Below are 15,808 nucleotides of genomic sequence, written 5' to 3' on the forward strand. Positions count from 1 at the left end.
TGTTCCAGATCAGAAACTTTAAGTAAGTTTCATCATCTCCTATCATTCATCATCACCCAATCAGCAAATACCTCCAGCAACTTTCACTTCCTTCTTTCACTTCTGCCCCAACACACAGCCGTCCCCAAAACCTAATTTGAAATTAAACATTTTCTCCCTGTACAAGCAGGCCACCCTTGTATTCCTATTTAAAGTTCACAATTAGAGATGCTTTTAATGTTGGAAAAGAAATAATCAGCATAAGAAAAAAATATCTTTCTTGAAATACATAAAATTGACATTCTGTGAACATTGTTTTGTGGAAAAGAAATTAGAAATGCAAGTTTCAACCAGAAAATTTACAAGTTATCTTACTTAAGAAGAGGAACCAAAAGACAAAGAACCAAACATAAAGAAAGACAAAGATACAGTAGAAAGACAAAGATAAAAGACATACAGACTGCAAAACAAAGTAATGCTTTTAGTGGCATCCAAGTAACAAAACCTAATAAAAATAACTTATTTTGCCAGTTTGCTGCCAGTCATTGCAGACTAAACCTCCTGGAGTTTAAGCTCTCCCCTTGCTTGGGAATGGCACTTTCTGTTCTGATTGTCTGTCACACGACATACAGATTGAGTTGAATACTTCTGACTTTAGGACTGTCAATCTAGAATTCATTCACACTAAATAAACTAGCAAAAAAAAATCTATTTAAAAATAATTGTATGTTTGGTCTGAGATGGTTTGCTGAATTTGGGAAATATTTCTCTTGATAAATGGCAACCTAAAAAAACTCTAAAGGGACATTTCTTCCTATCAATTTAATATTTTACTATTCATTCAGTTTCACAGCATGTATTTTTTAGAATCAATAACTCCAATACACAGAGGCATCCTTCTACCTGATCAGGTAAAAAGGAAGATTAAGCCCCAGAACCACATGACAGCAGAGGAAATGCTGCCCTGGTAGTAAAGCAACTTTTTATGTTGTCAGCTGGGAGATTCAGGAAAAAAAGTGACCTTAATATACTTCTTTATTGAAGCTAGTGGAAAACAAATGCAGTTAAGGTGCTTCATCCCAGGGAAGAGCTAACCTAAAGCCTCTGCACTATGTCTCAGTGTGCTGTATGAACCAATATAAAGGAGACCCCAGCACTGGCCTCAGGTCCTGCCCTTTCAGCAGAGCCTCATGGGCAACAACAGCAGCAATTTGGACATTAGGAAGATATGAAAAAAAAAAATCAGAAGCTATCTGAAATCCTCAAGGACTAGACAGACTGTCCACTGGCTACATCATTAAGATCAGAAAGGAAAAGATGAGACGAGAAGGGATACAGGCAATTGCATATGTTGTTTCTTGGATTCTTGTCTTGTTTCTTGCCAGTCCATGTGGCTGCAGGCAGTGGCAGACAGTATAATAGACATGTTTCCCTGCCCTTATTAACTTGTGTTCTAAGACACTGACAATAACGTTTACAAAATATAGTCTCAATTTGCTCTGCGTACAGAGGCAGTGAACAACAGGGTGAAGTTAAGACTCCTGAAGAGGAGAGGAGGCAGGTTTGACCTGACTGATCTGACTGACTCGATGAGCACGTGTGCTGAACAGAACATGGATGAGGCTTCTGCATGTTTTGCACAGCTACTGAACTCACTTGACTTCCCCTCTGCCCCCCTCTGTGCATTTGTCAAGTCAGTATTGATCACATTGGATGAAAGCACACAGGGCTCTCCTCGAACAGGTCAGCAGCGTGCCACAGAAACGCACAGCCTACCCGATCTGTAAGTGAAGGAACCACACAAGAAAGGCTGACTTGAAGGCAAAGGCAGCCCACTCACAGCCAGCATTCAGCAAGCCCTCATCCGACCACCACAACTACAGGGAACCGCACACAAAGCTGATGGCAGCTTCAGAAAATTGCTCTTAACAGAGAAATTCTGTCTTATCGGTATATAATACAGCATTGCAAATGCTCCAGACAAAACAAAAAATATTACTAAATCATTATTATTTTACCTCACCCCAAAGTCTAAGTAATTGTTGTCAAAATCGCATGCAACTGCTCCGCATCTTAAGAACTGATCGCAGTATGTATTTAATTATGCAATGAAAGCAGCATCACCTCAAAAGTAGCTACAGTCAACTTTTGATCTGTGAATTATACAATTCTCGTTCCTTTTAAAGTAATTGGCCAACTCAACAAAATACTACTGCTTTGCACCAAAACGCATTTGAATTTCCTACAATTCATTTAGCAACAACAACCCTGGCTTCTAACAAACACTTTTGAAGAAACAAATTTCCAATCAAGCCATATTTTGGCAGCCCAGCCACAATTCAACATCCCAAGAATACTGCAGTTACATTGCAGAAACGCCTCCTTCAGCATCATTTGAATGCACAGCTGATACTAACACAAATGATCTCTCATTGCTGAGGATTCAGATTTGAACCTCTCAAGTATCCACTTTTTTTTTTTATTTTCCAAGCCAAAAAAAAAAAAAAGAAAAAAAAAGATGTTTGAGCCAACACAAAGCTTAACTTTAGCGATCTACGTTGTTTTACAAGGCCATGCTGTTTTATACCCAACAGTAACTTCCCTGCACACTTGAAGTAATGCAATAAAAAGAAATTTCATGTTGTTGACATTGATCATGACATCATGTTCATGCTAGTTGACATTACTAGTGAAATGCAAGTAAGCTGCCAGGAAAAAATATTTTAATATCATCTATCACCAATATAATTATCATACATAAGAAAGTCTCACCTGAGTTACAGGAAGACTTTTCAAATTATTATAGTTTAATGAGAAATACCTAACATTACTGAATAAGGTTGGTTATCTAACTGGTGACTTTCATGACAAAGCAGATAGGCTGGGTTGAATGGAAAATCTTATTAGATTAGCATCTATGTTACATAAAAATAATAGTGGTATCCTGACAGAAAATGTTAGTATGATTCCAGGTGACAAAGTACAAAGGAAGAATGCACCTTGCACAGCAACACAGAAAAAGCTGAGGTGCCAGTGAGCAAGCAGCAAGATATGGCACTTAGGCAGGGAGCAGCAGCCATGCTGTGCTCAGAGACCATCCCTGGAGCTGAACAGTGCCTACTGTGCACAGGGCTCAGCAAGCCCTCAGCTCTCTGCACGCAGAGCCTTTGCCTGCTCTGGCCATCACAGCACAGCTGGAGCTGGCAACAACACAGGGCCATACTCCATTTCCCACTGTGGAGATGCTCTTGGTCTAACTGCAAGCAGATCTGCAATATAATTGCATCAAAGCTTCCACTTACTGCCAGAAAACTTACTTGCTTTCCTGCTTTTTCTACATCGGCAGCCATCTATCACTGCACATGCTGAAAAGGCTGCATTAAAGCATCTGAACGTGTGCTCAACAGTCCTCGTGAACAAATGTCTCTGTCCACAAAAATGTGAGTAGCTGCCTGCATAGATACAAACTTCTGCACCCCCTATCTACTGCACGTTTTATAAATTGGTGTGTTACCAGCTGCAGGGTTAAAATAATTTCCCTTAAATTAGAAGTATTCTCATCCTCGTAGTGCAGTCTGGGGATGAGAGGAGTGCACACGTGGCTGAGCTACATGGAAATAAATGTTCTTTTGCAGTATGTTTAAGTCACCAATATGAGATACACAAACACAACCTGTGACAGAAGGGCAATCAGTCCAATGGAGAATTTCAGCATTGCAGGGTGTTGGAAATAAACAAGAGTCAGCAAAGTGCATTAACTCTTTAAATCACTGAGTTGTGGGGGTTGGAAGGGACCTCAAGAGATAATTGAGTCCAACCCCTCTGCTAAAGCAGGTACCCTACAGCTGGTTGCACAAGTAGGCATCCAGATGGGTCTTGAGTATCTCCGTAGAAGGAGACTCCACAACCTCCACTGCACAGCCTGTTCCAGTGCTCCATCACTCTGAGAGGAAAGAAGTTCTTCCTTGCATTAGTCTTGTGTTCCAGTTTCTGCTGTTGTCCACCACTGAGACACACCATAAATGGTATGAACAAATTCCTAATGAAGATGTTTCTTCATTAGGATGTTTCTTCTCAGAACACCTAGACAACAGTAACAGCTTAAGCTCAGGTAACAGTTCAAAATATCAACTACCACGCATAATTTCCATGGCAAGAACAGATTGCCTGTCCTCTTACACATAACCTCATTAGCACGTGTCAAGGATGCCTGCCTAGAACAGATGGGAGCCAGACTGAACCTGTCCAGTGTGACCCAGGAGACATAGCTTACAGAGTTTATCAGGGTTGCAGTGTCGAAAAGAACATAAAGGTTTAAATAACAATTAGCTAACTATTTTCAGGGGCAAATACAATATATGCCAGGTTTACTAACTTTGTGCTCAGCTGACTTCTACAGCACAGCTTATTTAAATTGGAGGCCAGCATATTTTTTCAGTGACTGCTGGAATACAGCAACATAAAAGATTTTGAAGCCTATACAAAAACACAGTTCGGGGCTCATAAACACATCATAAAAATACCTGAAATTATACTTCCAGACGTATATCATGCTTCTGTTTAATGTGCGATCTTCAGTTTTAAGCACTCAGCAGAAAGAGACACTGCTTGCAAATTCCTAACATCTACTTTTATCAGTATCAGTTAATTAAACTAGTTGTCATGCAGTAGATTTCATGTACTTGGTGTAATTTACTGTATTCCTACGTGTAGTCCCCCCAGTATCATAGAATCACAGAATCACAGAATTGTAGGGGTTGGAAGGGACCTCTAGAGATCATCGAGACCAACCCCCCTGCCAAAGCAGGTTCCCTACACCAGGTCGCACAGGTAGGCGTCCAGGCGAGACTTGAATATCTCCAGAGAAGGAGACTCCACAACCTCCCTGGGCAGCCTGTTCCAGTGCTCCGTCACCCTCACCGTGAAGAAGTTCTTACGCACATTCGTGCGAAACTTCCTGTGCTGCAGCTTATGTCCGTTTCCCCTCGTCCTGTCTCCACGTACCACTGAAAAGAGACTGGCCTCACCGCTATGGCCGCCACACCTCAGATATTTATAAACCTGGATCAGGTCCCCTCTCAGTCTTCTTTTCTCAAGGCTAAACAGACCCAGTTCACTTAGCCTTTCTTCATAGGGGAGATGCTCCAGGCCCTTCACCATCTTTGTGGCCCTCCGCTGGACTCTTTCCAAGAGATCCCTGTCTTTTTTGTACTGGGGAGCCCAGAACTGGACACAGTACTCCAGATGAGGCCTTACCAGGGCAGAGTAGAGGGGGAGGATCACTTCCCTCGACCTGCTGGACACGCTCTTCTTAATGCACCCCAGAATGCCATTGGCCTTTTTGGCCACGAGGGCACACTGCTGGCTCATGGCCAACCTGTCGTCCACCAGGACGCCGAGTTCCCTCTCTGCAGAGCTCCTCTCCAGCAGCTCATCCCTCAGCCTGTATCGGTGCATGCAATTACTCCTCCCTAGGTGTAAGACCCTACACTTGCTTTTGTTGAACCTCATCCGGTTTCTTACTGAGTAGACATTCAGACAAACAGAACAGGAATAACAATACATAAAAAACAAACTGGAAAAGATCTTTGAAAGCATTCAAATGCAATGTGGTCAAAATTCCAGTAGAACACTGCCATGGTTTTGCCTGGCAGAGAGTTCATTTTCCTCACAGAGACTTGTATGATGCTGTGCTTTGGATTTCTGATGAAAATAGTGGTGATAACACACCAATGTTTCAGTCATCGCAGAGCAGTGCTTGCACAGAGCCAAAGATTTTTCTGCTTCTTGTGTTTCCCTGCCAGCAAGGAGCTAGGGGGTACACAAGGAGCTGGCAAGGACAGCTGGCCCAGATTGGCCAAGTGATGTCCCATACCATGTGGTGTCACATTCAGAAATAAAACTGGGGGAAAGGAGAAGGAAAGGAGGAATAGAGAGAGTGATGGCATTTGTCTGCCCAAGAAACCATTGGGCATGATGAGCTCTGCTCTCCAGGGAGTGGCTGAACATCTGCCTGCTGATGGGAAGCAGCAAATTAACTCCTTGCTTAGCTTCTGCTTTATTTCGATCCACAAGTTCTCAAAACTTATACCTTTCCAATTCTCTACATCATCCCACACAGGGGGAGTGAGAGAGCGGCCATGTGGTGATGAGCTGCCTGCTAAAGTTGAACCACAACAACGTGGTTTAAAAACACCATTCAGCACTTTTCCTCAGTCCTTTTCACCAGTCTACCTGTTAGAGACACCAGGCACCTGTACTTTGCACAAAAAACCTTGAGACAAGAAGTAAGCCTTTGGCACGGAACTAGATGCTACCAGCTACAAGCAGAAATCAAGCTGCCTCAGTCTGTGAGCTACTCCCAGCCCTGCTGTCTTCATGCCCAAGAGACAAAAAGTCCCACAGAAAGCACTGACTTCCAACAAGAGCCTCCTGTCCAAGCCCAGCCCAGGTTATGCAAGGATGCACAGCTCCCTGCACAAGAATGCATTCATAAGTTATCTACTGCCTGTGTCCTACCTATGCTGTGTGCACAGACGTTTTTTTGCCTCTTCTTCTTTTACCTGATAAACATTTAATGCAATGAATGCATATATTCAGCAGGTCAGACCTTACCACCTGAACTATTTCTAAATTTCACTGCTTTTATATGAGTAAAAGAATAAATAATGGAACACTCCAAAACCACTTGACCAATAGCCATTAGCAACCAATTACAGATTCCCACCCAATTTTATTTTGGCTCCAACAACTTCTCCGGGATGTCACTGAAAAGTAATCTCTAAGTCTTGGTATCTTATAACTTTATGCTGCCTGCTTGCTTCCTACAGAAATGTATTGATTATTTTTACAACATAATCTGAAGAATCTTGAAGCACTGCTAGTACTAAGTTGACCTACCAGCTCACTGCCTTGCTCAGGGTTCAAGGACCAGCAGTAGGCAGGTTCAGCTGCTCAGCTATCCTGTCTCCAGACACAAAAAATTCAACCTCCCCTTGGTACCCACGGCAAAAGATGAATGCTTATTGTCTGTGTTTATCCGAGCCTCTGTGATTCAAACACAGCAAAGCATATTCAGCGTGAAACCAAAAACCTAAGTGCCTACTGATGCAAGTAGTCTCAGTGGAGTCAATCACTTACTTTTAGTTAGGCACATACCTTGCCCAGTCAGGTCTAAAATTACCACATTAAGAATTTTCTCACTTGCCTCTCTCCCAAGGCTAAGGGAAAAGAGCTCTGCGCACGCAGGACTGATTTGATTACTTCAATCTTTTCTTGGAAATAACGTATGTCATGGCAATGTCAGACGACTATTGTTTCCTTTGTTCTGTTCAGAGGGAGGAAATAATAGGTGTCAGGAAAGCAGTACAACCATGTGTTGTAGTAATAAAAGTGGCGTATTAATGAGCATCCATAAACCATTATAATTAATGCAAGGGAATGGATACTGCCTATTTAAACTCCTCAAGTATCCTTGTAGCTCCACACCCAACTGCCATTTTATTCCATCTTAGGGCTTTCTGCTCACAGCAGCTCATTTGCAAAGCCATCAGAGACTGAAATTACATGCTGAAGGGAATGGGTGGATATATATTAATACTACATGTAATGGCTGAGAACAGCCATCTCATCTGTTCATCAGTGGCAGGAAAGGCATCCCGTAACCTATGTGAGGCATATACACTTTATAGTCTTGAGACTAAAACATAATTAACAGGCTATGGAGAAGGAAGGATGGATAAGATGGATGTGCACAAAGGTAGATTTGTGAAGTTTACATCATCTTAAAATTTCAAGTCCTACTTGGTATGCCTGTGTATCATGTAGCCATCAAACAAACAGTCCATTTTGAAGTTTAGCTTCAAAAAATCGGCCTGACAATTCCCATTTTTAGATGCACATCTGAAAATAGAGAGAAAACCGCAAGTACCATCAAGGTGACACGCCAGAATGCTCGAGTATTTATTAGCACAATAATAACATAAGTCACACAGCTCTGCCCCTTCAGGAATAACTTTAAAAAAAAAAAACCTTCCTCATTTCTGTGATATATGAATTGCTCATTTCCACTCTTGGATGACTGAATTTTATATCATGTTGAAAAGTGAGACCCCTTCAATTTCCACTTCTTCTCGGTTTACTTTAACTTCTAATTCCCTCTGCACCTAATATTTTTAAGCCATTTTAATTCACATTCTTCTTGTATTTCATGTACCGAATTCACTCAATAACTCATTTTGATGATGCAATCTTCAAAGCACCTTTCGTGTGTTTTTTTTTCAATAGGTTCTGGAAAAGATTCTTTTTCACTGCAACATTTCTTCCAGGTAACATCCACAGTAGACTGTTAAAGTTTGCCATTAGTCTTGTACTTAGCATATGCTCACTTAGCAGAGCAGCATTTATTATTTTTATTGTTGCACACTTCAGATAAGAACTCTACACACACACACAGGGGTGCCTCAACCTGTCAGCAGGTTGCAGAGGCTAAAACACCAGCACCACTGTGAAAAAGCTGCAAACTGGAGAATCTTTCGGGGTTGAAATATGCAAATTATACCATCAAACAGCCTACACAGTTTTGCCATTCCCAGTACTCAAGAAATAAAATGCAGTCTCCAAAACTAGTAGGTAGGTGAGGAGGGTTGCAATTCCCTCTTGCCCCTGGCTCTCATTCTGATGCAGAGATTTGAGGGATACATCTTTTGCTGCTTCTCTGAAACTCTACAAGCATTCTTGTAGCTCCACACAACTGTGAAAATCCAACCCAATTTGGCCAAATCATCTCAGTTTGCAAACATTTATCACAGCCATCAAATGTTCTTCCAGCATTTACCACATTTCACAGCAGTGCAGCAGCCAGAGTAAGGCAGAAGGCAGTAGAGGACAAAGACACAGAAGGAAAGTACAGCTGGAAAACACTAGGAGAATGGAGCTGCAGAGAGAAGCGAGCTGCCACATCCGCCAACATGAATAGAAACCCATATCCCACATCCAAAGTTCATTTTGGACTTAAAAAAAATTAAAAAATTGAGAGAGAAACTGTCAACCTGGTAGCATCAAAAACTGTCTTAATATTATTTAACACAAATACACTCCTGGAACAATTTAAAAGGCAGAGGACAAAATGAGGATGTGAAAAGGATCCAACGAGAGCATCTTGCAAAACAACGTTCCTATACAAACCAGTTTAGTGCCCAGGAATTCGCAGGGAATATTACCATTAACTTCTGTAATTAACTTCAATTATTTTGCACGTATTGTACAGGACGTTGATCCTAGAGTGAATCAACATTAACCAAAGCAATTGGAGACAAGAAGCAAGTGAGTCCAGAAGAGAATCTCCTTTTTATAACATAAACCTAGAAACACTCACAAATACTCAAGCATAGGTCTGCTGAGGCCTTTAGATGTACACGTGCAAGCAAATAAACCTTATTTCACTTGCATATTACTAAGGCATTTATACAGATAACTATAGCTGCTCTGGACTGGACCACTTAGTCAGCAAACATAAATCAGTGTTACACTCTTTTTACATGGGCTGTAAATCTAGAGCAGCGAGACAATCTGTGACAGCAGAGAGATCAGGATCTGAACTCTGACAGGACACATCAATCATGGTTTTTAAATGGTCTATTTCCATAACCGATGTGCATTCTAAATCATCTTGAACAGTCTCCCATACAGAACAGGATCTCATCAGCAGGAAATATTTTGCCCTTGGAAAGGCAAAGGCTGCAACATTGGACTGTGTAATGGTAAATACCTATAGTTTAGCTCTTCAGATGAATATAATTACATCTGAATTTCAAAATTTCACATGACAAAATCTAGATGACGATGTTTTAAGGACAAGAGAAAATTAGTCTTAATCATCTTAATTTCATCAATATTGTTTTAAATCCTGACATTCCAAAGGCAAAGCAACAACATTAGAACTGAAGTAACAAACAGAACGTGGCTAAAGCACCATGTTCATATAACTTCAAAACTAATTCACCAACAGAGCAACCAGAAGAAATATAACACTTTGGTAACTGCCTCATCATGAACAAAGCCATAAAGATTCTTACGCTGAAAATTCAATTTTTTTTCACTTTGATAAAAGTGAATTTATGACTACAAGAAATGTAGTAGCTTGAATCATTGTTTTGACTCTGAGTCCAGCCATTAGCATGGCATTTTAGAATGAATAATCTACAAGAATTCTGATCTCATTGTGCATCTTTTTGTGTCTTCTTTTAAAACCATTAAATCAGTTCTGTCTAGAATGTTTCAACCACAAGTTTGACAATTCAGGGTCTTATACTTCCTATGGTACCTTGCACATACCAGGTAACACCAAAATTCATATGTGAATGCATCTATTTGCTTTTGCAGTGATTTATTTACTAGGTGCTAGGTAAGAACCACTATGTAAAGCTCAATATGGTGAAGAACGGAGATCAAAATCTCCAAACAAGTCCAAATTACTATATTCTTTCACACAACTTGCATGTTTTACAACAAAACAGCAATTAAAGAAATTATAAGCTATATTAACCACTCAAAGCCTTACAACCACAAAAATCAGAGGCTGAGGGGAATGATTTTTTCATTCCATTCCACTACTGTGCTCAACTTCACATAATTCCTAACACATTCCAACACTCCATAAAAGCTTTCAAATCCACATCTGACAAAATTAATTTTCAAGCCTGTGATCTACTCTAGTCATCAGTAAACGTTTTGAATGTATTATGAATAAAGACTCCGTATCATTATTCCCATTGCCTTAGAAAAGAAAACAGCATTCATTCCAAATCTGGACATTTTTCCATACCAGAGTCCCAGTAAGATGTTCATAAGGTGACCAGTAAGTCCTCAAGTAACAACCACACTACAAAACACAATTTTCAAGGTAAATATATATGAAGAATGGCAGTACAATTAAGACACTAATCTGGACTTTAAGATTTAACCAGAAAAACAGAGACTATCTCACTTTAAAATTACAGCTGCCTTCTTTAAGACTCCACCATACACCGAGTTGCAATCCCCTGAGAGTTTTCTGAGAAACGCTGCAGGAAAAGAAAAAAAAATCCTATTTCATACTCTCAGAAATAAACGATTCTACAACATGGAAACTAATTAGAATAAACATTGTTTTGATTTTTATGTTACAGTACCTGATGTGACAGGTATTAGTCATATTGCACACACTTGCATTAATGTTTATGATTGTAACTAAATCCACCTCATTTAATCATTGTTATAAATCTACGTCTCAGTAGAAACCACCAAATGAGATATTAATAGTGCACCACATAAACCTGTTAGGCAGACTATACAAGGAAAACAGAAATAAAATGAAAAATATTCATGCTTGGTTAAGTGTTAGACTTTTGGTTGTTCTGCACAAGTGATACACAAAAAAAAAGGAATAGTCAACACATCTTGCCTCCTGTTTTACCACCTGATTATTCTAAAAAGGGCCACTGCTACAGTTCTATGGCAGAAGGTAACTTTCAAAACAAACTCTAGGACAAGGATCATATACTACTTCTAGGATTCTTTGCATGAAACAAGAAAACATCCAATTATAACACAACATTGATGGTGACTTGTATTTTGCTCAAGCTGCAAAGACTGATCTACAACTCCAGCAGAATCTGCAGTGTTTATTTATTTGGGGTTTGATGTCTGTAAAATATCATCAATTATTTTGGGAAATCTGATGATGTTTCAGTATATCTTTGCCTCATTCCATGACTTTAGACAGCAGTACAATGTATAAACTTATCTACTAACCTGTAGGACCACAGTTTCAGCTTCCGCTTTGACAAATACTCCATTCAAATGGTTTTACCACTATTCTCTGCTTTTAATGTCATAGCTTCTTCTAGAAGAGACTTTCTTATTTTACTTTTCATTTTTTGTAAAAGTAATAAGATATAAATCCTTTCTTATTCTGGGTCCAGTGCTCTGTCAAATTTGCTAACAGTGATGGTACAGCATCATAGTCTCTTGTCATTTCATCTCAACTCAGCCTCACTCTTTTTCTGACCTATCCCCAAAATTTCAGTATTTTTCTGAGGTACTAAAGCCCATTTCTTACAGGAAAATAGAGAAAATATCTACATCCATAGGAAATAAATAAGTTCTGTTTGTCCCTACTCTTATATACAGTCTCACTGCCTCTGTTTTGGTATCTATGTATTTATGAAGATTTTCTTACATTCACCTCTACTTCTTTTTTCATTTTTATGTCATTTAAACTATAATTGTATCTATTTTAGTGAAAAAGAGCATTTGGTCTTGGACCGTGCCCTTTTCCATGACTTTTCTTCATGATAGCTTCCACACCTACTTTCACATAATCCAGACCTTAATTAGATAGTCTAGTCTACCACATTCACATAAAAGCAAAAAAAATTCTTACACATGAAATTTATTTTTCTACTTGAGAAAGCTGGCATCCTGGTTATCCAATTATTTTTTTTGAAAAATATCTGCTTCACTCTCCACATCTTTTTGTTTTTATTTCTAAACAACAACCATATTAATATCCAGATTACTTCTGTCCTTTTTATTTCTCCATACTTTCCAGAAAGTGCAGATATCACAAACTTGCCTACCAAAATAATTTCACTGCATTGACCAGTATTTCACTATGTAATTTCATTTAAATGCTCATATAGTTTCTAAAACAGAACTACTGGTATTTGTTTTCTTACAAAGATGCAATCACAGCATTCGTCACTAAAGTAAAAAAGCAACGTTACTCTGAATTTATAACATTGCGAAGATAAAGTTGAAATATATTGTACAATCAGACAGAAGTCAGTCCTGTACTCTGATCATGAAGTTATTTTTCTACTTACGGACAATATTAATAAGATTTCTTACAGAACTGGAGAGACGTTACTTCAGTAGGAGTTGAGACAAATGTTTTGTGCATGTAAACATCTACAACACGTAAATATAAAACACTTATAGGTGACTCAAGGAGAACGTTTGTCAGCTTCAGATGGTATTATATCAAACTTATTACCTTGGCTTACATATACTTTTTTTCCAATTTACGCTGCCTGAAGATAAAGCTCCAGAATTGCTAGAAGACAGCCTAAGCTATGTATAGTTGTCCTGACAAGTGCACAACTTTTTTCCTGTGCCCAGCACAGAACTTTGTAACCCAAACAGTGTGCCTGGTAACTGATAATTATCCTGCTTTTTCTGCCTTTTTTTTTTTTTTTAAGCCAGATTATATGTCACCATTAATGTGTAAAATGTGAATGCCTTTCAATTTAGCTCCCAAATTGTAAAAACCTCAAGTGACCACAGAACCACAGGCTGAGAAACTCAGACCACTTCTTGACGTGGCATGCTGCACTATTTGCTTACACACTGCAACATTCTAGTATCATCTGCCTTGCAGTAATGACTACTCCATGTAGCAACAGATAATTCTCAGCCCTAGTGAATATAGTAATTGTGAGAGTGCAAGATGCTTTCCTACCATCTCCAGTTTTCCCCTCAGTTCAAGCTTCCTAGTCAAAATATAAGAATTACTCTGTTTTCTCTATTTCCATGTACATTTATCTCAAACAGGTAACTCTAAGTAGTTCACCTGTGCAATTCAAGGCATTTTAAATACATATATCTAACCACAACTCAGCCTTCAAGAAATTTTGAGAATGAAAACATCTTTGCATTTCTCAAGTGTAATCTCATTACTAGAATATTTAGTTACTTCAATGTTACTGGACTAATAAATATGCAACGAGAGTGAGTTTTTGGCACATTTAACCCAGCATCAGGTTCCCAAAGATCATCAGTGTGAAAAGATGGTTTGTGAGCTAATCCAAGCATTCCTACTTCAAAGAAATACCATTAAGGATTTACATTGTATTAGCATCAGAAAAAAAAAATAAATAAAAAATAAAAAATAAAAAAAATTAAAAACAGTGAAACACAGCCAGGCTATTCACAGAGACTTCCCTGAAACTCTTTGTCTATGCCATAATTTACATTCACTGTAATCTAGTAAAGCATCTCCCAGTGTCACCTCCTGAACTTCAATACGAACAGAAGGTTTGCCTTGGCCACCATTTTTGTAATGTTTCTTTAAACACTGCAAATTCATTTTGTAATGCTTCTTTAAACACTGCAAACCATTTTACGGTTTTGAATATAGCACTACCCTTGTGCAGATGAACAATCTCAAAACAAAGTCAAGTCTAAAAGCAATCAGATGGCATATGCTAATTCAGTGGTCGACAGGCCAACCTTAGTGAAGAACTTTAGTTTGTAGCAAGAATGATACCAGTCCTACTTCTCTAAAGAATTCCTCAGAAGTCCATAACAGACTATTTTCTCAATTTCAACAGCTGTCATTTCAAAAATTAAGTCAGTTTTTAGTTACTGCAATTCAGTTTAGAAAGTCAGAAATTATGCAACCCCAGGCAAGGCAAAAACAGCTTTTTATGCAACAAGACAATTCATAAATACAGAAGAGCTAGAACTGAGTAGGGACCTTCATGACAGAGCCCTCACTAAGCCAACTGGTTAACAGAGGCACACCCCTGCCTTTAAATACATCATTGCTTGTCCACCACAGAAATAAAAAACCTTCCTAAAAAGCTGACCTACTTCATAGAAAGCATAGCCAACTCCAGATATTTCTTGCTTACATAAGAGAGAAAGCTTCAAAATAAGTGTTCAAACGTAAAGAACAAAAAAAAAAAAAAAGCCCTACTCTGATGTGAGAGCAAAGTGCAGCAATATGATATTAGAATGAGATAATTATCCTAATTTAAAAGGCATCTAATTAAATTTTAAAGACTAAATGTGATAGTACACATTAATAAACAGCTAATATCATTTAAATGCAGAAAGATACCTAACTCAAATGACAGTATACAATGACAGTAAAAGTCCTTTTCTCCTAGCCTTCCAGAAATAACTCCTTGCTGAAAAGTTATGCACAAGTCAATTCCCATCATCTCTGTGTGCATTCCAGTTGCCATATGATAAATCTCACAGTGAATTATTGACAGAATCCAGCCATCATCACAAGTTAACAGAATGTGGGTGACTGTCAGAAAATATTAATAGAGTATGCCACTTTTACGATGCTTCTAGAGTAACAGACTTACCTCGACAGATGGTCCCATTCCCCACATATCCAGGTTTGCAAGTGCAGCTATGTCCCCTGACAGTGTTGGTACAGATTGCATTCTCATCACAGTTGTGCTGCCCACTGCCACACTCATCATGCTCTACAAAGGAAAAAAAGAACAAGAGATAGTGAGCTTTTCAGCTTGAAGATGTAGATCTTAAATCCAAGTGGTATGACAAGGGTTCCACAGCAACTGATTATTAGGGGTTTGGTTTGGGAGTCAATGACGGGTCTGCTTTAATTACAAGATTCAGCAACATCTGCATGGTGATTGTTTAAGTTCAAAAACAAGAAAAAAGAATCAGTGAGGATGAAAAGTATTGCTAAGACAAAAACCTGTGTAGAAGGCTATCACAGAATAATATCTGTTATGAAGACTAACCCTTATGTTATTGTCTATCACCAACACAAATAAGCATAAATATAAGACAAGTGAACTCAAGAGAGGGGATCCTATCAATACTCTTAAAAACAACAGCAAAAAAACAGTTCAGTTTTCACAGCCACTTGCTCTAATATATGCTGAGTAGGATCTTTATTTAACAAAGTGTAATAACATTTTATTTTTTTAGAGAACCATTCCTACCACTGGATCCCAAAGAAACTTCCACATTTTGCTTTCATCCAGCAATTCTAACTGCTGTCACTGGCCCTAATTCACTGCAG

The 15,808-nt window shown here is 38.9% G+C and overlaps 1 protein-coding gene across 1 annotated transcript in view; it reads right to left on the bottom strand.

Moving 5' to 3' along the window:
* NELL1 (neural EGFL like 1) overlaps positions 1-15,808 on the bottom strand; it is a 278,173-nt gene that overhangs the window by 91,140 nt on the left and 171,225 nt on the right. Inside the window, 1 exon segment of the mRNA XM_085223918.1 lies at positions 15,120-15,242. Within this exon segment, the coding sequence (XP_085080044.1) occupies positions 15,120-15,242 (123 nt within the window).

The sequence above is a fragment of the Meleagris gallopavo genome, chromosome 5, assembly GCF_905368555.1.
Source record: "Meleagris gallopavo chromosome 5, MGAL_WU_HG_1.1, whole genome shotgun sequence".
Taxonomy (NCBI): domain Eukaryota; kingdom Metazoa; phylum Chordata; class Aves; order Galliformes; family Phasianidae; genus Meleagris; species Meleagris gallopavo.